The sequence below is a fragment of the Chinchilla lanigera genome, unplaced genomic scaffold, assembly GCF_000276665.1.
Source record: "Chinchilla lanigera isolate Chin_1 unplaced genomic scaffold, ChiLan1.0 scaffold00024, whole genome shotgun sequence".
Taxonomy (NCBI): domain Eukaryota; kingdom Metazoa; phylum Chordata; class Mammalia; order Rodentia; family Chinchillidae; genus Chinchilla; species Chinchilla lanigera.
Genome location: NW_004955425.1, coordinates 25,228,996 through 25,252,542, shown reverse-complemented (window position 1 = coordinate 25,252,542; position 23,547 = coordinate 25,228,996). Strand labels below are relative to the sequence as shown.

Sequence of the window (23,547 nt, the reverse complement as noted above, 5' to 3'; positions counted from 1 at the left end):
CGTTCCTCTTCCTCCTTCAGATTCCTATTCAAAGCTCCCCATTTCACCCTCTTCAACAATGTTCCCCCTACATTTTTACATACAGAAAAGGATGCAACTCGTAATGGTTACTAACTTGAATTGTTACTAACTTGAATTGTTACTAACAAAAACGTTTTAGCAAGTTCAGGCTGAGTGACTATAGTCTCCAAATGTGAAGGATCTTCCCGAAAAATCTGTTTGCCTTTCTGTTTGTAAGCCTTAAATATAAATCTTTCAGGAAAATACACAGAAAGGGAAATTATAAGCATTCATCATTCATTTCAAATTCTTTAACATAGTGTTTTGACACACCCTCTTATTAGTTTGATTTCTACTTTTATCTCAACTCTGAATTAACAAAACTTAATTTTCACTCTCAAAGAATGGCTGGACAGTCACAGCTTATGTTCTCTTTCAGTATGCTTCCACATATCAACTGGAGCTGTCCAGCTCAGTAGTCATTAGCCACATATAGCTACTGCACAGTAGAAATGGGACTAATCTGAAGTGAGATACAAGTATAAAATAAAAACTGAAATTGTGTGTATGTTTTACAGGGGATCAAATACAGGACTTTCACACTGAGCTACAGTCCCAGCCCTTGTATATTTTGACACAGGGTCTCCCTAAATTGCTAAATTGTCCAGATTGGGCTCAAACTTGCAGTCCTCTAGCCTTACCCTCCCACATGTGGGAATTAAAAGCATGTACCACCGTGCCCAATTTAAAAACTAAAATTTTAAGTCTTGGTACAAAAGAATATGAAATGGCTCAGTAATAATTCTTATGACCATTTATTAGAATATTTTGGGTATACTGAGTTAAAGGAAATATTTTCCACCTTTTAAAAATGTGGCTACTAGTGACAAAAAAAAAAAAAGGCCAGGCGTGGTGGTACACGCCTGTAATCCCAGCACCAAGAAGGCTGAGGCAGGGAGATTGTTGCCAGTCTGAGACCAGCCTGGGCTACAAAGTGAGCTCAAGGCCAGCCAGAACTGCATAGCAAGCCCCTTGTTCCAAAAAGACAAAAAAAAAAAAAAAAAAAAAAAAAAAAAAAAAGTGGCTACTAGAAAAATTTTAATTACGTAGGTGGCTTGTATTTGTAACTTACATTATGTTTCTGTTGAACAGCTATAATTCATTCATCTATCAATCCATGCAACTAACCAACTAACCAAATATTTATAAGCATATACGATTTATCAAGCAGCATTCAAGACGCTTAGGACACAACGTGGAGAATGAACAGTCACAGTCCTTAACTCTGCAGAGCTTACATTTATTTACCAAATACTCACAAATGAATGTAAACCTGCAACTGTAACAAGCTGTACTTAAGAATGGCAAGCTGTTGAAAAAGCCTGTCATAAAAGATGTAACCATGTTCTCTAGAAGACCCAAAATGCAAAACTGTCACCAGAGACTGAGAAACGCAGGGAAGACAAAGGACAGAAAGAAGGTAAATAAGGTGCACCAAAGCACAAAGAAGAATTAGCTCTACTTTTTCTATAGCACAGTAATTACTTCTATGATGCATTTCAAAATTATTACAAGGGTATGAATTTCCTAACATAATATGTAAAGTGATGAAAATGTTTGTTACTCTGACTTGACTTGTAAACATTATATATATGTACTGAATTCTATATAATATACACTACAAAGGTGTACAAAATTATAAAACAAATAGATGTAATGAAATCCTATAGGTCAGGAAAGGGTTCCAAGGAAGTAGTACATGAGCCAAGAGAGGAAGGATGACATAGAATAAAAGACTAAAGAAGAAAACTAAGAACATTCTTCACAGTAAGAAAAACATCTATTACAGGAAAGAGCATTCAAGAGACTGAAAGAACTACAGCATGACTGGAGGTGAGAATAAGCCTGGTGAGAGGTGAGCTTTAAGACACAGGAGAGTCTGAAAGTGGGAAGACAGGTATATAGCACACTCTTTTTATTTTTTACTGTAATGATTTTTTTAGAAATTTAAACATTTACCATATTTTGTGATCATAGTCCATACAGAGTCATGTTTTATCATAGATAAAAAACATAACTATTATCACATTGTTTCTCTGGTGTGAGAAACCAAAAGTGTAAATAAGGACCAAAATGTATAACAGACATTGTTACAGGAAGCAAATGTTCAAATGGGAAGAGGCACTAGGGAGGGGGAGAAGGGGAAAGGAAGGAAGGGAAAAGAAAATAAAACAAAAGAAGGAAAAAATGGAAACTAGCTTTTGTAACACAGTGGGGGAAGAGGGTCGAAGGGAGAGTAGGAGAAGGGGAAAATATCAAGAGAGATCACATATAGGTACAAATTCCCTATGATGAATGTGATCATTACGTATACCTAAAATGTAACAAAATAAACTTAATTTAAAACACATAATTATTGCAAGTTTGATTTGAAAAAATGAAAATAACAAGTTACAACAGATAGGAAGCATTTTTTTTTCCAATTTTCATCATTTTAGTACATGTTTGCCGTATATAATTACATTTCTTGTGGAGTGGTACATATACGTAACATATCTTAACTCTTTTCTCATCCCCTTATACTCCCCTGACTCCAACTCTTGATCTCTTTCCCACACAAGAAAGTTTTATCTCTCTACTTTGTATTGGGTTTCGCAAACAAAATAAACCATGCAGTATTTACACTTGTATACCTGATTTACTTAACTTAAAATTATGGTCTTGAGGTGCATCTGTTTTCCTATACATGGTTCAAGTTTTTCCTTCTTTATGGCAGCGTAGTACTCCACTGTACACACATACCCCCACATTTTCTTAATCCACTTATCTATCTGTGCAAGCTTCTGAAATTCAGCTGTTATTAACTATATATAGCACATCCTTTCTTTTCTTGACTGGGCCTGACATCACTACACTTTGGAAATTCAGGTAATTTTTTCTTAATCCATTCATCTATCTTAATACATTCATCTATCTGTACAGCCTTCTAAAATTTAGTTATTATTAACTGTACATAGCGCATCCTTTCTTTTCATGACTGGGCCTGACGTCACTACACTTTGGAAATTCCGGTAATTTTTTCATCTTAAATTATTTAAAGGCATTAACAATACATTCAAAAAAAAAAAACCCATAAGTGTAGTGCTATGAAAATGTTCTGTGTAAAAAAAGAAAATGTTCTCTGTAGTCCTCTGCACTATAAGGGTTCCTATACCCCAGTGTAAATCTGATGAAATCTTCAGACTTTCTCAGAACAATGCTTTGAAAAGTATAAAAGAGGGCTGGGAATACAGCTCTGTGGCACAGCACCTGCCTAGCAGGTGCAAGGTTGTGAGTTCGATTTCCAGTACCAACAAAAAAATAAATAAAAGAAAACATATGACTATAAAGACAATCAACTATAGAGAACTCAATACAAATTTAAATTAACACATTACTATTGTGGTGGTTTGGGGTTTTGCAAGGAGAAACAATATAATACAGGACACTTATAAGACTGTTTATAATAGTCACCTAAAGAATCATATACAAAGAGAGTGCAGGAAATCTGTCCACACACTAAAGACCAAAGAATCCAGGTGAGGGCCTGGATCCTGTGACAATGTCCTGCATGAGTCCAACTGAAGACGTAAAGCCAATAACAATGCCTCTCCTGAATCCAACTGGAGGCCCAGAGCTTATGACAACGTCTCATGCAGGCCTGTTTCACAGATTTGCGCCGGGAAGGCCCCAAGGTCAGTGGTGGAAGCTAGAAAGTCTGTGCCAGCAGGATGAAGGATGTGTGCTAACAGGCTGAAGGATCTACACTGGAGCCAGGAAACCACATGCAAAATAAGAACCAGAGCTCCCCCAAAAAGTACCACAGCCATCCTCAGCAACAGTGAGGTCCTGAGCTCCTCCGATGATGAGAAAAGCCGAGTTCCCATAAGGAAAGCCAACGCGACAAGCTTTTCCAGGAGACTGAGCAGTGCACCATCTTCCCCTCCAGAGCCAGGAAGCGATGCTCAAAGTGAGGACCAGAGCTCAGCCAAAGTGAACCAAAGCTATTCTCAGTGTCAACAAAGTTCCGAGCTCCTCGGACAATGAGAGCAGCCAAGTTCATCAGGAAAGCCAGCATGACAAGCTCCTCCAAGAGAACCAACAGCTCCCTACAGCTTCTCACAGCACCCAACTGCTCCCAACAGCCTCTAAACTCCCGTTCTGCTTCTCATGCTGCTGGCAACAATCCTCAGGTGGGTCTCTCCATACCCAGCACCACGCTGAGTCAGTTCAGCTGGGTATTACACGTTGACCAACAGTTGTCAATCCACTAAAACTATCTAGTGGCCAATAACACTTTGAGATGTACGTAACGCATGTAATGCCATGTGAGTATGTACTGTATGTAATTATGCTTAGTGAAAAAGTCACAGGTACTAACAATTGGCATGATTTCTGCCTGCACTGACAATTAAAGAAAATATTAAATTTCATTTTTCAAGTTTTTTAAAAAGAGAGTTCATCTATCTCTGCTAATTAAAAAGCAAACTCGTACATCTAAGTACATTTTCAATTATGAAAAATGAAGAAATGAGTTTTAGTAAGCCAATTAATACTAATATAAATCTTTCTCACCCATCCATTGTTGGTGAGAATGCAAACTTGAAGTACAACCACCATAGAAATCAGTGTGGAGAAACCTCAAGGAACTAAAACTACTTTCCTTTTAGATATCTTCTTCAAAGACTTAAAGATATCATGTTACAGTGATATATGCCCATGTTTATAGCAGCAACAATTCACAATACTGAATCTTGGAAGCTGCCTATATATCCACTGAGAGATGAATGGATAAAGGAAACGTGGTATTTATATGCAATAAAGTACTACACCATAAAGGATAAATATGAGTTATTTGTAGGAATATAGATGCACTTGAGACCATAATGTTGAGTGAAATGATCACACATGATTAAATATTGCATGACTTCTCATATGGGAAAAATCCATGGTATAAATAATTTAAAGAGCAAAATAAAATATAAATAATAGAAAATAGGAGATCTTTTCCAAATGTGAAAGGGATTGAGATGGGGAGGGAGCAGGGAGGGAGAGGAGGGGACTTGGAAGGAAAAAGAAGGTGTGTTAGGTACATGTACTAACCCCCTCCCCAATGTGAATGTAATCACTTTGTACTGCAAACATTCAGTAATTAAAAAAAAAAGGTTAAGAAAAAGTATACCACAAAAATTACAGACTTTATCCTGGTAAAGATGCATGTACTTTTATTCCTTACAAGAATTGACTATACCTTTCCTCCTTTCAATTGATTGTCTCAGGTATTCTGTAATAGTGATAGAAAGCTACTAACACATTGAAGACAATAAACTCTGATACATATAATAGTAAAACTGTTAGGTTTCAAAGATGAAAATCTTAAAGCCTTCTGGTAAAAAAAGAAAAATTATAAAAGCAAAAGAATCAGATAAGTAACAGACTTTTACAAAGCCAACAAGAGCATTTTTTTTAAACTATAAAGTGATACAAGGATTTTGTGTCCTTTAAATATCAAGAGTTTACAGAAACAGTTTTCTGTAACAATGCAGAATTCCTTTTCCCCATGGCTCCGCTAGCATTTGTTACTATTTGATTTCTTGATGACAGCCATTCTTAATGGAGTAAAATGTAATCTCAGTGTGTTGTTTTACTGTGCATTTCTCTTATGACCAGAGATGTTGAACATTTTTTCATGTATTTACTAGCCATTTGTACTTCTTTTTCAGAGCAATGTCTATTCATTTCAATTGTCCATTTTTAAAAATTGTGTCTTTTACTTTGGGGGATCTAATTTTTTGAGTTCTTTATATATCTGGCAAAATTTTTTCCCATTACGTAGTTTATCTCCACTCTGTCATTTCCTTTTCTCTGCAGAAGCTTTTAAATTTGATATAGACCCAACTGTTCATTCTTGATACAGCATTATTTCTTACACAGTGGGAGTTCTGTTTAGAAAGTCCTCATCTATGCCTATGTCCCAACTTTTACCTATAATACTTCCAACAAATTAAGTACTTCTATTTTAACATCCAGGTCTTTCATCCATTATGATTTTATTTTAGTACATGATGACAGATATGGGTCTATATTCAGTCTCCTGCATGTGTATAACTAGTTTTCCCACTACCATGTGTTAAAGAGGGTATCCTTATGTTTCTTGATTCTTTGTCAAAGACCAGGTGGCTGAATATGCCACAGTTGTTTCTGCATCCTCTACTCTGTTCCACTGATTTTTTTTTTTTTTGGTTCCAGTATCATACTGCATTTTATCACCATAGCTTTGTAATATAACTTGAAATCCTGGGTTGTGGTGCCTCTTTCTTGCTTTGTGGTTCCATATAAAATTAAGAATTTTCCCCCCTTAGTTCTGTGAGGAATGTGTTGGTATTTTGACTGGGATTACACTAAATCTAGATGTCAGTTTTGGCAGTACAGTTATTTTGGCAATATTGGTTCTGCCTATCCAGGAACAGGGGACATGTTTCCATTTTTTGATGCTATCTTCTTCTATCTCCAACATCCATTCACGATCTCCAACATAAGAAGGACCTTATTTCAATCTGATTAAAGTCACTTATGACAAATTCACTGCCAACATCATATTAAATAGGGGAAAATGTTGGAAGCATTCCCTCTAAAATCAGGCACTTGCCTGTAATCCCAGCACTGTGGTGGCTGAGGTAGGAGGATTGCTGCAAATGAGAGGCCATTTTAGGCTACACAGTGAGTTCAAGGCCATCCTGAACTACACAGGAAACCTTGTCTCAAAAACAGAAAAATAAAATCAGGCACAAGACACAGATGTCCACTATCACTACTCCTGTTCAATACAGTACTCAAAATATTACCCAGAGCAATCAGGCAAGAGAAAGAAATCAAAGGAATGCATATAGGAAAGGAAGAAATAAAACTATTATTATTAGCAGATGACATCATCCTTTATACAGAATACCCCAAAAATTCCACTAAATGACTCCCAGAATAACCAAGTTCTGCAATGTAGCAAGACAAAAATTCAACACATGAAAATCAATAGTGTCCCTGTACACCAATAATGAACTCAATGACAAAGAAATCAGTAAAACAATACCATTCATAATAGCCTCAAGAAAAATTAAATACAGTGCTTAAGAATTAACCTAACAAAGGACATGAAAGATCTTTAATAAAAACCACAGTATTCTGAAAAACGAATTTCCGAATTTCTTAAAAGCGAAATGAAAGCACCTGAAATCTTTCACAACAGTAAACAACCTCACTTAATGAGACTGGGTTTATATGTACGTTTTTAAGAATCACTAATAAACCATATTTCTTTTTTTTTTTTTGGTTTTTCTCCGGTACCGGGAACCGAACTCACGACCTTGCGCTTGCCAGGCAGGCGCTTTTGCCGCTGAGCTAAATCCCCAGCCCCTAAACCATATTTCTTACCTGTAAGACACTATCACCTCAGAAACTCCCTTAAGCTCTGGATGAGTCTCACCTGGCCATACATAACTTCATGGGCTCTTGGTTCATTATAACCAATTCGTAAGTGATCTTTTTTCTTTAAGTGTCAAATCTCTACAAGTGTGATATTTTTAAAATAAGCTATGGATTTTTCTTTCAATGCAAAAATGACAAAGGTCACTCCTACACAGCTCTCACTCCAAAGGAAGAAGCTCAATGTAATGTCATATTCTCTGGTGAATTCACAGTTGTCAGCAGATCATTTTACATCTAAAACTTTGTCACTTTAATTAACAGAAGGCCATGCAGACCTGAACTAAAAAATGAAAATTTAAAAAACACTGATAGGTGTTGCCTGTATATATACATACGACCTAGAATAAATTGAATAGCAGCTCTGGTACTTGAATACATTATACTCTGAAACAAGTATTTTCAAAGGTTCCTTAGAATTGAGAGCAAAAATCAGGAAATATAATAAAAATACAAATGTGATTTTTTTTTTTTTTTTGGTGATAGAGACAAAAGTCAGTTTTTAAGCTTGTAAGAAAATATTTGCAAAATATTCATAAACCTATGGTATCTAGGATATAAAAAGAACTCTTATAATTCAGCATTGACAAATAAGGCCATAATGTTAAGTAAATCAGACACACATGCTTAAATATCACATGGTTTTTCTTATTGAGAATCCCAATACTGTACATAAAGTGCAAAATAAAAGACAATGGAAAATGGTGAGCTGGATCTTTGGCAAATGGGAGGGAAACCAAGAGCTGGAAGGAGGAGGAAGGGCGCAGAGGGCAATGAAATTGAAGGCAGGTGCTGTGAAGTGCTGTGTAAATCTACCAAGTCCCTATAAAGAATGTGATCCTCATGTACTACAAATACACACACACACACACACACACACACACACACACACATATACATATGAATGACGGGTACAAGATATGCTGGGAGGAGGAAGGGCAGGAGGAAAAAAGACAAAAAACTGAACAAACAAGAGATATAAATAACAAGTTGATGAAAAGATGTTTAACATTATTACTCTCAGTAATATATGAACTGAAACCACAAACTGAATATATACCCACCAGAATGGCAAAAAAAACCCCCCAAATCCTGGTAACACCAAGTCCTGACAAAACTGCTGTGAACTGGAATTCTCATACATTGTTGGTAGGAATGTAATGTTACTACCACTCTAGAATTCTGACGATCTTATATACACTTCCCATACAACCTAGCAGTTTCACTCCTAGGTATCTGTCCAAAAGAAATAAAAACATGTTTAAACAAACTTGTGCATTACTCTTTATAGTAGCTGTGATCATTAACTTCGGTATGTTGACTTGAGTAAGAACCACCTAGCAGATCAGTATATTCTGGGTGCTTCTGTGGATGACTGAGACTGGGAAGACCCCCCCCCAGATGCAGATGACACTGGAGAGAACTAAAAGGCAGGAAGTGTTTCGCTTTTCTCGGAGAAGCTCATCTTTGGCACTGCCTTTGGGTGTCAGTCTCCAGTTCCGTCAAGCTTTTAGCACAGGCTTTTTCACGTCTGACACGGACTCACACGGGCCATTCTGCAGTAACCTTCTAGCCTTCAATCTTTTTGCTTTTTTCTTTTTTTTTTTTTTTGGTCTTTTTGAAACAGGGTCTCACTATGCAGTTTAGGCTGGCCTTGAGCTCACTTTGTAGCCCAGGCTGTTCTCAAATTCGCAACAAACCTCTGCCTTCAACCTTTGATTGCTACTGGATTCTCTGAATTTCCACAGCAAAGACAGCAATTTTGGACTTCTGTTTGATCCTTAAGGCAGACACTGTCTCACCTTCTAATTCTGATCCTGCAAGCTTACCTAATAAGTCCCTTGTATAATCATACATGTGTTTCACATTGAATCTGTTCCTCTAGAGAAACCTAAGTAATACAACAGCCTTATTTATGGTAACCCCCAACTAAACAAACATATGTGCACCAAACAGTGAGTAGATAAACAGTGGTATATTCAGACAGTGAAACAGTATTCAGCAATAAAAAGGAACAAGTCAAGGAAACAGGAAGGACCATGACTGACTCTCTAAAGCATTATACTAGCCAGGCATAGTGGCACATGCCTGTGATCCCAGCACTCAGGAGGCTGAGGCATGAAGATCATTGTGGAATTCGAGGCCAGCCTGCACTGCACAGCGAGACTCTGTCTCAGTAAGGGAAAAAAAAGCATTATACTAAGTGAAAAGCTAGACACAAAGAGCTACATACTGTACAATTCCACTTATATGACATTTTAGAACAGGGGCTACCAGAGTTGGGGACAGAGGAACATATTAGCTTCCCATTGATGTAATGAAATATGTGGGGCAATAAAGAGAAAAGGTTTTTTTTTTGTTGTGGGGGCTCATGGTTCTGTGGGTTCCTGCCCAAGATCAAGTGGTCCCACTGTTCTGGACATCTCATGAGAACATTACATCATGGCAGAAGCACATGGCAGAGCAAACTGCTGATCTCACGAGCCAGGAAGCAAAGAAGCAGACAGAAAAGAGCCAGACCGGGTCCCACAAGCCCCTTGAGAGCATACCCTCAAGGACTAAAGATCTCTCACTCATCCCCACTTCCTAAAGGTTCCACCACCTCCCAAAGTACCACCCTGGATCTAGCCTTTAACACATGGGCCGGGGGAGAAATTCAACATCCAAACGCCAGCAAGGAGGTACTGACATCAACTTGACAGGAGAGAACATTCTGGAGTGATAGAAATATTCTGTATTGTAATGTAATGATTACATGATGATGTGTTTACAAAAACTAGACACTTTAGAAAGGTTAAATTTTACTGTATATACAATATACTACATACTTTTAAAAACCAGTAAGTTGTAGTACAAAAACAAAAAATCAAGTAGAACAACAAAACAAACAGAAGAAGAAAAAAAAGTCTGTCAAGAATATATAGACCAGCCGGATGTGGTAGCGTACACCTGTAATCCCTGCACTTGGGAGGCTGAGGCAGGAAGATCACTGGGAGTTCGAGGCCAGTCTGAGCTAAAAAGTGAGCTCAAGGCCAGTCTGAACTGCATAGTGAGACCCTGTCTCAAAAAAAAAAAAAGTATGTAGAAAGCACAGAAAGTCAAGCTGTGAAACAAAATTAGTTGGTAGAAGGAAATCTTATAGGAAATACATGAGAATCTGTTCAAACAGCGTATTACACATATCCTGGCTCTAACTGGTCAACTGTATCCTTGTCTCGTCTGTGACAAAGCCAGATTCTCTTACTATTTCTTTTTCTTTCTTTTTTGGGGGGAATTCAGGTTTTCTCTCCAGTGCAAATGCTTTATAATATAAAGAAATATAAGAGTCTATTATGTGCCATGAATGGTACAAGCCACTTTAATGTTATTTCTTTTAATCATTCAATCATTCCATACTTGGATTTTATTTCCCATTTTAATCTGTTTAAAAAGCTAAAGAGGGTGGGCGTGGTGGCGCACACCTGTAATCCCGGCACTCAGGAGGCTGAGGCAAGAGGATTGCTGGGAATTCGAGTTCAGCCTAGGCTAAAAAGTGAGTTCAAGGCCAGCCTGAACTGCATAGTGAAACCCTGTCTCAAAAAAAAAGCAAAGCTAAAGAAATTTAGTGATCTGCCCAAAGGTACTTTTTGGTCATAAGAAGCAAAGCCAAGAGCAGAACTCAGTTTGACTTGGGAGACAATTACATGATATTTCAAGTACTTTGTAAATTAATATAAAGTGATAAATCTGAAAACTGATGTATATGTGAAACTTAAAAAATCTCAAGAAGGGCTGAGGATATAGCTCAGTAGCACAGCATCTGCCTGGCAAGCACAGGGTTCCTAGTTCAATACTCAGTACCAAAGAATAAAAAAAAAAATTTAGCCTGGTGTGGTTGTACACGCTTGTAATCCCAGCACTAGAGAGGCTGAGGCAGGAGGATCATTGCAAGTTCAAGCCCAGCCTGGGCTACAAAGTGAGCTCAAGGCCAGCCTGAACTGCACAGGGAGACCCTGCCTCAAAAAGACACCAAAAAAAAAAGAGAGAGAGATCCAACAGAAAGCATTAACAATAAACCACAAAATTATAGAGCTGCTTTATAAATATTTAACAGTCATGTTCCTGCACATCCTACATGAAATAAAATGCATCATATGTGCTATTTTTCACTTCTCAGGGCATATGATAAAATAATACCAGATGAGAGTCTAAAGACTCAGGTTCCACTTTTAACAGATTATGTCAGGAGTTGAACTGTGTCCCTCATATTCATATACTCAATCCTAACAATTAGCACCTCAGAACGTGGCCTTATTTGGAAATGAGGTCATGGCAGTTATAATTTGTTAGGATGAGTTCATGCTGGAATAGAATGGACCCCTAACTAAATCACTAGCATCCTTCAAAGAAGGTGGAAATTTGGACACAGACATAACACAGGGAGAATGTCAGGTGAACATGAAGACAGCAGACTGGAATGACACGTATACCAGTCGAGGAGTACCAACAACTGTCAGCAACCCCCAGAATGAGAGTGCATAGAACAGGTTCTCCCTCAGGCTAGCAGAAGGAATGCACCCTCATCTGTACCTTGATCAGCCCTTCTGGGATCCAAAACCGTGAGACAGTAAATATTCCTGTTTAAGCCACCTAGAGTGTGGTATTTCGTTATGGAAGCCTGAGCACACTGACACACTTTGTAATTAAGTAACTGTTGGTATGTTATTTCAACATTCTGCATTCCAGGGGCTGGGGATTTAGCTCAGCGGAAAAGCACCTGCCTGGCAAGCGCAAGGTCGTGAGTTCGGTTCCCGGTACTGGAGAAAAACCAAAAAAAAAAAAAAAAACAAAACAAAACATTCTGCATTCCACTTTTTTATAGGTATGCTTTTAATTTTATGTTTTGCCTTGTCTACGACACCGAATACTTTAAAATACTTCCTACTATGACAGGGGTGATGGTGCATTCCTATAATCCCAGCATGTTGGGAGACTGATGCAGGGGCATCACAAGTTCAAGCCTAACCTGGGTAACTTAGTGACTTACCAAGACCCTATTTCAAAATAAAAAAGCACTGGGACAGCCTTGGGATCAATCCCCAATACTACCAAAATATATAAGTAAACAAATTTCTACTACATACTATCTGAGTTAATTATCTGAATTATAGTCAAATTATCAAAAGATGAAAGATATTTCCAAGTGAACACTGGAACAGAAACTGGTTTCTCAAAACAAAATATTTACTCAAAAAACTAAAGGTTCCATTCAAACCAGCTGTTCCCCTTCTTGGTATCTTCCTGAAAGAATTAAAAGCACCATACCACAGCAATATATGTACACACATACTCATGTTTATAGCAACACAATTTATAATAGCTAAGTCTTGGAAATAGCTCAAATGCCCACCAACAGGTGAATGAATAAATATGTGTTTTTTTATACAATGGAGTACTACTTCGTCATAAAGGATAAATAAGACATTTCTAGGTAAATGGATGCACCTTGAAACCATAGTCTTAATTGAAATTGGATACACACTTTTAAATACCACAGTGTGTCTCTGGAGAAACCAAAAGGATAAATAAGGATCAAAATGTATAACAGACATTGGGAAATAGGAAGAAAATGTTCAAATGAGAAGGAGAATAAGGTGGGGGGAGGAGAAAGGAAGGGAAAAAAATAGAAGGAAAAAATGGAAACAAACCTTTTGTAAGTAAGAAGAGGAATAGGGGTTGAAGCGGGGAGGGTACTGGGGAAAAAAAAGAGAATCAAGATATATTAGGTATAAGTACAAATTCCCTATGATGAATGTGATCATTATGTATCTCTAAAATGTACCAATAATCTCAAAAAATTTTAAAAAGGGGAAAACATAAAACTTAGTAGAGTTAAGAGTCTAATTTCCTTAAAATTTCACTGCAAGGAGCCAGAAGCCAGTAGTCCCAGCTACTGGGCAGGCAAAAATGAGAGGATCACTTAAACACAGGTGTTCAAGGTCAGCCTGGGCAACATAATTAGACCGCATCCCTGAAAATAAATAAATAAAAATAAAATTCACTGGTAAGTGCTCAGCTGAGAAGTATCAAATAGTCTGACAACAACTCTTACATTTTCCTCCTCTCTGTCCTTTAGATCTCACAAATGCAGTTCAATATAGCAAAATCATATACTTGATAAAAGGCTTACTTCTTGGATTTATCTCACTTGGATTTCTTAGTTTCTTGTACAAATGATGATATCCATTTTGCCAATCATTACTACAGCAACACTTCTTGCTTTACAATCCCACATACATAGTTTTTTTTGATACAACTACTTTATGTAGCACTTTTAAAATTTATTTGTAAGATTTTCTCCTATTTAAATACTTCCTTCCCTTGCTTTTACATCTCCATTGGCCTCTAATTTTGCCAAGATCTTTCAACTTGCCTTCTTCCAACTGCTACTTATCTAGGAGTTATCTGACTTTATTTTTATTATCTAGTAGTAAACGTTTTCATTACCTTTCAGGTTTCCTTCTAGAAATACTAAAAGATGAAACTGATTAATAAATCTCCCAATAATCTACCTAGGATAAGAATAATAGGAATTCTCATTTCATAATTAAAACATTCTACAAAATAATTGGGAATAAAAAGTCAGATGTCTAACGTGTTACCTGGACTACAAAACCTAGGCAAACCAAGTCTAACAATAATACTATTTCCATTATGCCAAAGGTCTCTACATTTACTTCACAAAACATCTAATTTCAGCAAATGCAAACAAATATTTCTTTCACCTTCTCAAATACATTAGCAGTTTAACACAATGGTTAATGAAATAGTGTTGTAATTTTAAAGATGATGTAGGAAGAAGGCATACCCAAACTAAACAGAAGAGAATGAAAAGCTCTATGTAGTATTCCTTAAAATAACTTCAACTGAAATAAAAATTCAAATATAAATTCTAGATAAAAACAGCTACATTTAAACGTAGAGACAGTCTTTGAGAGGAAAACACCTATATAAACCTAGCCCAAGTCACAAGAAAGGTCAAAAAAAGATATGTAAAAAACTTGTATTTCTAAAAGTTCTTTTAAAAAATACTGAATATACAAAGATAAAGGGAAATATTTGCAACAAATATGAGTAATGGTTCATTAACACATTTTACAAATCAAAGTAAAAGGATAAACATTAAAAGACGAAAAACACAAATGGGCTATACCTATATGAAGTTCCTCAACCTTATGAATAAAAAAATTTAATTTAAATAAGGTATGTTTGTATCTAACAGTCTGACAAATATTTTAATATCTGCTCAAATCCAACTTCCTTAATATTTGAGGGTACAGAGAAACACAGGCACATACTTTATTGGTGGGAGTGAAAAAGGTAGTTTTGAATTTGACAATAACTAAAAACAAATTTTAAAGTACATGTGTTTGTTCCAACTTTGTTGGTAATAAGATAAAATCAGACAGGACCTAAATGTCTAAGAACAGGGAAGGGGTAAATGAGTTAGAACTAGGACATCCATAGAATTCAACAGTATGTAGCATTTAATGCCTAAGAAGTACTAAAAGAAAACATGGGTAGAACATATGTTAGTGTGATATTATTTGTGTAAATAAACACAAAAGCTATAAACAAATAAATGCTTATACAGTTACAGAAATTTTCAGGAACAATGACCAGAAATTTACCTTTTTTTTCCTTGGGTGCAGGAATAAAAATAACAGAAACATGTTCTTTGTAACTCTGAAATGATACGAATTCACTGAGCTATACCATAGCCTTATCATGTGCATTTTTATTTAAAAATAAAGAACAGTTTAAATTCTCTATTAACATCAGCTTATGACTGAAACAATTACATCTAACACACTGTGAATACCTACTATATGGCAAATTTCATAGCTGGGTCTGGAAAGTAACCAATAAAGTACAGTGGTTGCCAGGTGTGGCAGTGCATGCCTTTAACCTCAGCACTTGGGAGGCTGGTGAGTTCAAGGCCAGCCTGGACTACATAGAAAGTTCAAGGCCAGGCAAAACTACAAGGTAAGACTGTCTCAAAACAAACAAATAAACAAACAAAAAGCGAAAAACAAACAAAAGAAAGTACACTGGTACCTCAATTCACAAACTTAATTCTTTCCATGATTTTGGTCACTAACTGAACTGGGTAAGAACTGAATCCAATTTCCCCAGTAAGGTCAACAATGAAGCTAATGGCTTAATTTCTGATTTAGTTTGCATCCAATTTGGTTTGCAACCAGATTGTGGAAGGAATTAAATTCCTGAACCCTGGTACCACTGTAACTACTGAACTGTAGTAATTCAGAAATTCAACGTTGTTTCTACAAATGTTCTATAGTTTTTTGTTTTGGTTTTTTCTTTTTACAAAGTGAAGGAGTACCGTTTTTCTTCTGACCACTTATTTCCAATCCCTTCACATTAGAAAATAAATTCTCCAAGGAAATACTTTATCCCTGAAATTACTTCACCTAATTTACCACATACATAAACAACATGATTTTTGTAAATTAATAATGATGTATTAAACTACAATAGGAGTTAATTAGGCCAACAATAAAACAGGCTCTATCAGAAAATGTGGGCTCAAACACTGGACCTACCAACAAGTATTTACTAATGATCACAATAAAATTGTAACTCTTTAAGCCCAGATTTTTTTCATATATGAATACTTTCAATTGCATCAAGGGTACCATGGGAAGAAGTTCAACATTAACATTCTTTGTCTTCACAGATGGAGTGATATGGATTAACAGCACACATTTAAGGATAAAATAGCAAAAAATACCTATATGATAAACATTAATATTACTTGTACATATTCTATTTGTAAATTTCATTCTGAAAAGTTCACTGCATTCATTTATTGTTTTGAGGCATTTTAAAATTTTTATTTTAAAGACAATAATAAAAAATGATACAGAATACTGCACTGATTTATATTTTATAATTTCCTTGAAATATGCAATACAGTCTGTGAACACACAAAGCAAAGAACAGGCTGAAAGAAAAAGATTTCACAAATATAAATGCTTGTGTTTCTCCTATCACTTCCTTACTGCATCTAAAGCCACCACTCAGACTCTGCTGCCTTATTCATCTTTGTGTCTTGTCTACAAAAGAATAGTCCTTCTAGCCACTTCCACAGCTTGCCAGGTATGGTAGTGCATGCGTTTAACCTCAGCACTCGGGAGGCTGAGGCAGAAGGATCACTGTGAGTTCGAGGCCAACCTGGACTACATAGAAAGTTCAGGGCCAGGCAAAACTACAAGGCAAGACATCTTTCCTTTCCACATCTTTCCTTCCAAAGTATTCAACTAGCTTTAGTTTCCTACCCATTCCTTTAACTGGATAGCAAACTGAAAGTTCTGTATACAAATACAGCTATCACAAAAAATCTACAATAAAGTATCATTGTGCCCCCACCTGCAGATGCGATGAAAATGTTTATTAAAACTTTTCTTCAAATAAGACATGAACTATTACTATAACCCATAATTCAAGACAGGATAACTTATCTACAATCACAGGAACTAGCATTCCTAAACTCTAGGAATACTACCACTGAAGAAACAATAAAGGTAATATTTACTTCCCTCCTGTTTTGACATCAAGCATCAACGTATTTTTAAAGAGTCAAACACTACAACTAATATGCACCTGACATATGCAGAATAAGGCAAGTGGAGAAGACCCATGGAAAGACACTTCAATATCATAACTGTATTTCCATCTACTACTCTGTTCCAACATGAATAATGATCTTATTTAATTCAAAAGACAAAAACTCCCCCAATCTTATACTGGATACATTTCAAAACACACTATAACCTACCACACACTGAAGTAAATACTGAGCTTTAAATCTGAAATATTTATTTAAAATTGTCCCGAGAATGGAGACTAGTAGCTTAACGTTTCCAAAGAATTCCTGCTTTTCCAGCCTGATATTCCACTAAGCTTCTGTTTTCAAACTTTGAGGCCAGGCATGTTGGTGCACACTGTAACCCCAGCCCTTGGCAGGCTGAGGCAGGAGGATCACTGCAAGTTCGAGGCTAGCCTGGGCTACAAACTGAGTTCAGGGCCAGCCTGAACTGCACAGTGAGACCCTGTCTCAAAAAGACAAAAAACAAACAAACAAAAACTTTGAATATGTGAAATGTATAAAAAGTGATGAAAAAATTCTGTAAGATTTTCCTTAAATGTGTAACATAAATGAGATTCAAACAGTAAAAATCCAAAATGTATCTTTTACTTCTATAAGGAAAATTTATTTTATTTATTTTATTCTATTAGAAAATATGATTTCCCTTTGAATGGGTAAATAAAACCTATATTTTTATTTTACCCAATGTTAGATTTTTAACTACAATAGTTCCCTTGAATAATCTGTTTAACTGTCCTGCCTCAGAAAATACTTTTTTGTTTTTAGCCTTTAGTACATATAAATACTGTACGCCCATGGCATGCTGCCCACTCATAATTAACATCCCCAGTCATTTTTAAATGTTTTTATTTTGAGATAAGATCATGCCAAGTCATTAAACTGTCCACGCTGGGCGTGAATTTACAATCCTCCTGCCTCAGCCTCCCAGACTGCTGGGATTACAGGTAAGAGCCACTACATTCAGCCATAATCAGACACTCCTGATCCCAGTAACTGAATTACATGTTGAACAAGTCAGTTGTTATTCCTAAAGCTGTTTATGCCAGTTCCCTTTTTATACTCCTTACATAGCTGAACTACATTATTTAAGTTTATGGACTGCAGTACAAAAAGTTAGTTATTCTTTTAAAAGGTGTTACATTAGATAAAGGTAATATAACTACAAAATATTAGAGAACATCATAAAGAAGCCAGAAAGAGCCCATAATCAGAGGTTTTCAATAGTACCTTTAAACTCTTAATCCAACTTAGGGGAATCAAAATAGGAAACTATGAATCGTACCTAATGGATATAGTTAACACAGTAACAACTCTCAGCATCACCAAAGATGGCATTTGCTTAATACGAAAAACTTTGTGAATGACTATACATTTTAAGTTAAAATTTATAAATAAGATGTAAACTTCCTATGATTTTCCTGATTTAACTTTTTTAATAACTTGCCAAGTAACTGTACCAATTTCACTGGACATGAAACATTAAGTACCTATACAAAATACTACCATGTAGGAATAAGCACTCCAAAATAACTTGATGAAAAAGTGTTACAGTATATGCTCCAGAAGGGCAAGAATCCTCATTTTGTTCACTGACATATCCAGTTCCTGACATACAGGTGATGCTCACAGACTCTTGCTGAATGAGGAGAAACAGGAACTCACCGTGATCACAGCCTTGCTGAGACAGATGGATCCCCTGCAGCCGTACTCTGTCTCGTCTTCAGATTTGTAGTAGCTCAGAGTATTATTTTTCAAAACTACCCATCGATCCTGCCACCCATGAATGTAGTTTGTCCACTGTGGGGTGGGAAGGGGAAGGCAGAGAAGAAAAGAAAATAAAAAATAACAATCAGAAATCCAAGCTTTTAAAACGTAAGACGTGAGAAGTTATAACTTAGTTATAAGCATAAACAATAAAATGATAACATGAAAAGCAGAGATTTTTGATTTTCAGTAATTTTTACAATATTTTAAATAGACAACAAATAAAATACAGCACTTTATTGCTAATCTGTTTAACTGTCCTGCCTCAGAAAATACTTTTTTGTTTTTAGCCTTTAGTACATATAAATACTGTACGCCCATGGCATGCTGCAGGAAAAAAATCAAACCAAAGCAGGATTCTGATGAAAAGTTCTGCTTTGTTCTTTGCATGCTTTTATTCTCCCTCCTCACCACCTCTGGCATTTCGATTGTTCTGGTCCTTGTTATAATAAACATATTCAACAGAAAAGCAAGTCCACTTACATAGTCTCTCTCTTATACTGGGCACTGCACCAAGGCTTCTATCAACAGAAATATGGGACCAATCACTGCTAAAATTGTACTTTTATTGTAAGTTACCCTCATATGAAAATTTGTGACAGTCATAACTACCTCAAAGTAAAAATACTAAGTGAAATCGTTAGTCCACATCAACTTTAATTCTTCCCCTATAGAACTCAATATTACATATATAAAATGGTCAGTTCATTTTCCAAGTTTTTCTGAGGATGTATTTTCTAATTCTAGGGTAATAAAACAAATATAAAATCGGTTTTCAAAAAAATACTAGTTACTCTCTAATACTGTACCTAAAAGTGATTTCTGTGCCGCTAAAGTATTTATGCACAGAAATCACAATCAAGCCAGGCGTAGTGGCGCACGCCTGTAATCCCAGCACTTGGGAGGCTGAGGCAGGAGGGTCGTTGTGAGTTCGAGACAAGCTTGGGTTACAAAGTGAGCTCAAGTCCAGCCTGAAGTGCACAGCAAGACCCTATCTCAAAAAGACCAAAAAAAAAAGAAGAAGAAATCACAATCAATAAAACGGCAAAGGGAAAAAATGAAATGTCTATGAGGAAACTTAATTTTGCATGTTTTTCCTTATGCTCTGGGATTTTAAATATAAACAACTCCAAAAAAAAATCTACTAATTCCAAAGACTAATTCAAAATTGATTGTTTCAATATCATGAACTGGCTCAGGTTCTTTACCTGTGGAGAAATCTTTCTTTTCCTATTCCTTAATTCAGCATGTTTGAGATGGGTTCAACTCTAAAATCTTGAAAGTCCCATTTTTATAATCCTAGGAGCTCACCTCTACCAACAATTTAACTCATTCTTCTCTAAGGGTTCCCTAATCACTATTTCCTTTTTTTTTTTTTAACTGCTTGCAACTTACCACCACTTACATATTTACTTCAAGTACATGAGCAGTACATCAAAACAACTCACTACGCTCCTATTCTCTTGGCTGTACACAATTCTGCAGTCAGGCAGAATCAAACCTCATTTAGGGTTACAGTGCATTATACGAACAGAATAGCAGATACAAGATTAAACAGAATCAACTACTTTACTACTTGTGTGAGGAGAGGTTTGACAAGTTAATTTCCGTCAGCTTCTGTTTGAATGACTAAATAAAATAATGAAAATGCTTAGTCATAGAAGATAATCTCTGTTCCTTCTCACTCCTTATAGCTCATCACCAAATTCTATTAATCTTTCCTTCATATTAAATCCTTAAGATATATGACAGTGATACATGCACACTCATATTTATAGTAGCATAATTCATAATAGCTTGGAAGTAGCCCATAGGTCCATCAACAGATGAATATATGTAGTATTTATATATGATGGAGTACTACTATGCCATAAACAAGGATAAATTTGTAAGGAAACAAATATACCTTGAGACCATAATGTGTGAAACAAATTAGACACAAAAGGTTAAATATCACATGATTTCTCCTATATGAGAAACCCAAGGTATAAACACTATAAAGAGAAAATAAAAGATAATAGGAAGCAGGGAGATAGATCTTTTTCAAAAAGAAAGGGGATAAAGAAATGGAAGGGAAGGGGAAAGGGAAAGAATTGAGATTTGTTATGTACAGTTCCCAACTCCCCATGAGAAACATAATCATTACCTACTCCAAACATGTGCTAATAAAGAGGAAAAAAATAAACCCTTATATTTGCCTTATCTTCCAAATATTCAATTATTCAATGAAATTATTAAGTTTCTTGATTCCCGAGAAGACCTAATATCTTTATGTTTAGTATCTTCTGCTTCCTCATAAACTACAAACTTATTTACGTATTAGGTATACTTGCCTACACACATGCCTATATATTAATTTTATTGTACTCCACCTCCTCAGTTTAAAAGGACTGTGTACCAATGTCTATTTTACCAATGCGTCAGACTGGCATTTAAGACTCTCCATAGATTTATTATTCTTCCTTGCTTCTCATTACTACCCTTAAGATTAAACAAGAATAAATTTAGTATCTAGCACACAGTATTTGCATATGCAGCTAATGAAACTGTCAATATCTTTTGCTGGAACAGACCCTATCCCAAGTGACCAGAGGGTCCCCAGCAATTACGTACCTGTGCTTTATATTATTTCATTACAGAGGAACCCAAAAACTACATAAGCTTCAGGACTCCTTGCTCAGTAAATATGAGCTACTGTTATGACACCTGAAATGCAGGTTTTTGCCTTCGCGCTCATGTTCATTCCCTCACTTCCCCATTTAACAATCCAGACAGGTCAATATTCTAGACACTACAGAAGAATTCCAAATTCCTGTAGCCTACGGTCAAACAAGCGCAATTCAAGAAAAAAAAAGACATATTTAGAATGAGAATCAGAAGAGAGTTTAAAATAAAACCCTATGGGAAGTCAAGGGAAGGATATCTTCAACAACTGGCAAGGAAAAAGCTCTATGGAAAGGGCAGCATCGACAGGGACTCGGAATGTTAGGCAGCAGGTACACAGAGAGGTAAGGGGTGAGAGGAACTCCGAAAACGACAGGGGGATTCGGATAAATTTTATTTTACCAGGCTTAGCTGCTTGGAAGTCCTAAGGCGTTAAGTCTTTTCCCAACAATGTTTCATCCTGGTATTTGTTATAAACACCTAAAATTACCACCTACCCAGTATTTTTGGTAACTTTCATAGGTATTCAGATAATAATCAGGCTCTATACGGAAGAAATAAACTTTGGACTGGGCCATTTTTAATATAAATTCATGCTCTCCAGATCCATTTCATTTTAGCGAAGAAGAAATTAGAATTGGGACTTATTTACATTACTCCATAGAAGGAAAAGAACAGATGCTGAGTTGTAACTGTTGTTTCAGTATCAGGTACAGTTAAAAACAAATACCCCACTTCCTAACATTTCCATCTGAAAATGTGTATCTATCACGCGGTGTGTTAAATACAGAGTCTTAAATTGTAAACTACACTTAATCTAAAGAAACTCTGGGGCAGGACTGGGGATTTAGCTCAGCGGCAAAGTGCCTGCCTGGCAAGCGCAAGGTCTTGAGTTGGGTTCCCGGTACCGGAGAAAAAAAAAAAAAAAAAAAAAAAAAAAAAAAAAAAGAAACTCTGGGGCAGAGTCTACCAACACACGATTTGACAGTAATGGCAAAATGATAAAAGTTACCATTTTTAAGCCTTACGTTTGACATACTCATGCCTTTCCTAGACCATCTCTCATAGGACTTTAAGGATGTTATAAAAGCCTAATATGAAACAATTCCACAAGTGATGTCCAAATGACTCTAAGATGAAAGTTATTTCTTAATAGCCGTGGTTGCACATGACCTGGTATCTCATGACCAGCTTGTTCAGAGACCAGCCTCAGCTCCTCCTCTCCAAGTTAACTGCTGGCTCCAGCCATTTCTAAAAGTTTCACAGGAAGGGAGAAGGAAGTCAAAAACGCTATGAGTCTACTCAGAGCAAAAACTTAAAAAAAAAGCATTATCAAGAGACCATTCAATTTCAGTCCTGTAAATGACTATTATTTACTTCGCTGAAATTTTTAAAAGTTTAAAACATACAAAAACGAAGTTTTGCCTTACTTTGAGCCCCTTCCTGCAAAAAAAATTTTTTTATTAAATAATGCTTTTCGTCCTGGACTAAAGGTTGGTCTCCCTTCTGACAAGTTCCAAATTACTAGTAATATTTTTTCTACTCACTGGATCACGTGTCAATTAAATAGCTCTTTTCTGAAACGGGGTAAGGCGTGCGGAGAAAGTACAGAGGTGCTCCACAGCGATACCTCTCACCACAGCGAAGATCACCACCACACCAGACTTCAGGTTCACGCCAAGTCAACGGGCTCGTCTACACAGCCGCGTCAGCAGAGGCCCCCAGACCTATTCGATGGGCACTTCCACACTCATCTAGCTAGGAAGGTCAGATCTGAACCGCCCCCTGGCTCCGTACTACTAGAGACACCGCCTTAGCCCAACCCAGATTCCTACACCCGGGACAGCTGCGCCCTGGGTCTCAAGTCACGGTGCGCAGCGCTTCTCCCGAACTGGCTCTCGGGCTAAAACGCACCTCCCGGCCCGCGGCGG

General features: G+C 36.5%; 1 protein-coding gene across 2 annotated transcripts in view; it reads right to left on the bottom strand.

Moving 5' to 3' along the window:
• The window catches only part of Col4a3bp (collagen, type IV, alpha 3 (Goodpasture antigen) binding protein), a gene marked incomplete in the record, with an annotated part of 127,382 nt that overhangs the window by 103,055 nt on the left and 780 nt on the right, over positions 1-23,547 (bottom strand). For both annotated transcript variants that reach the window (XM_013514795.1, XM_013514796.1), the window contains 1 exon segment: positions 18,851-18,985. In XM_013514795.1, coding sequence (XP_013370249.1) covers positions 18,851-18,985 — 135 coding nt within the window.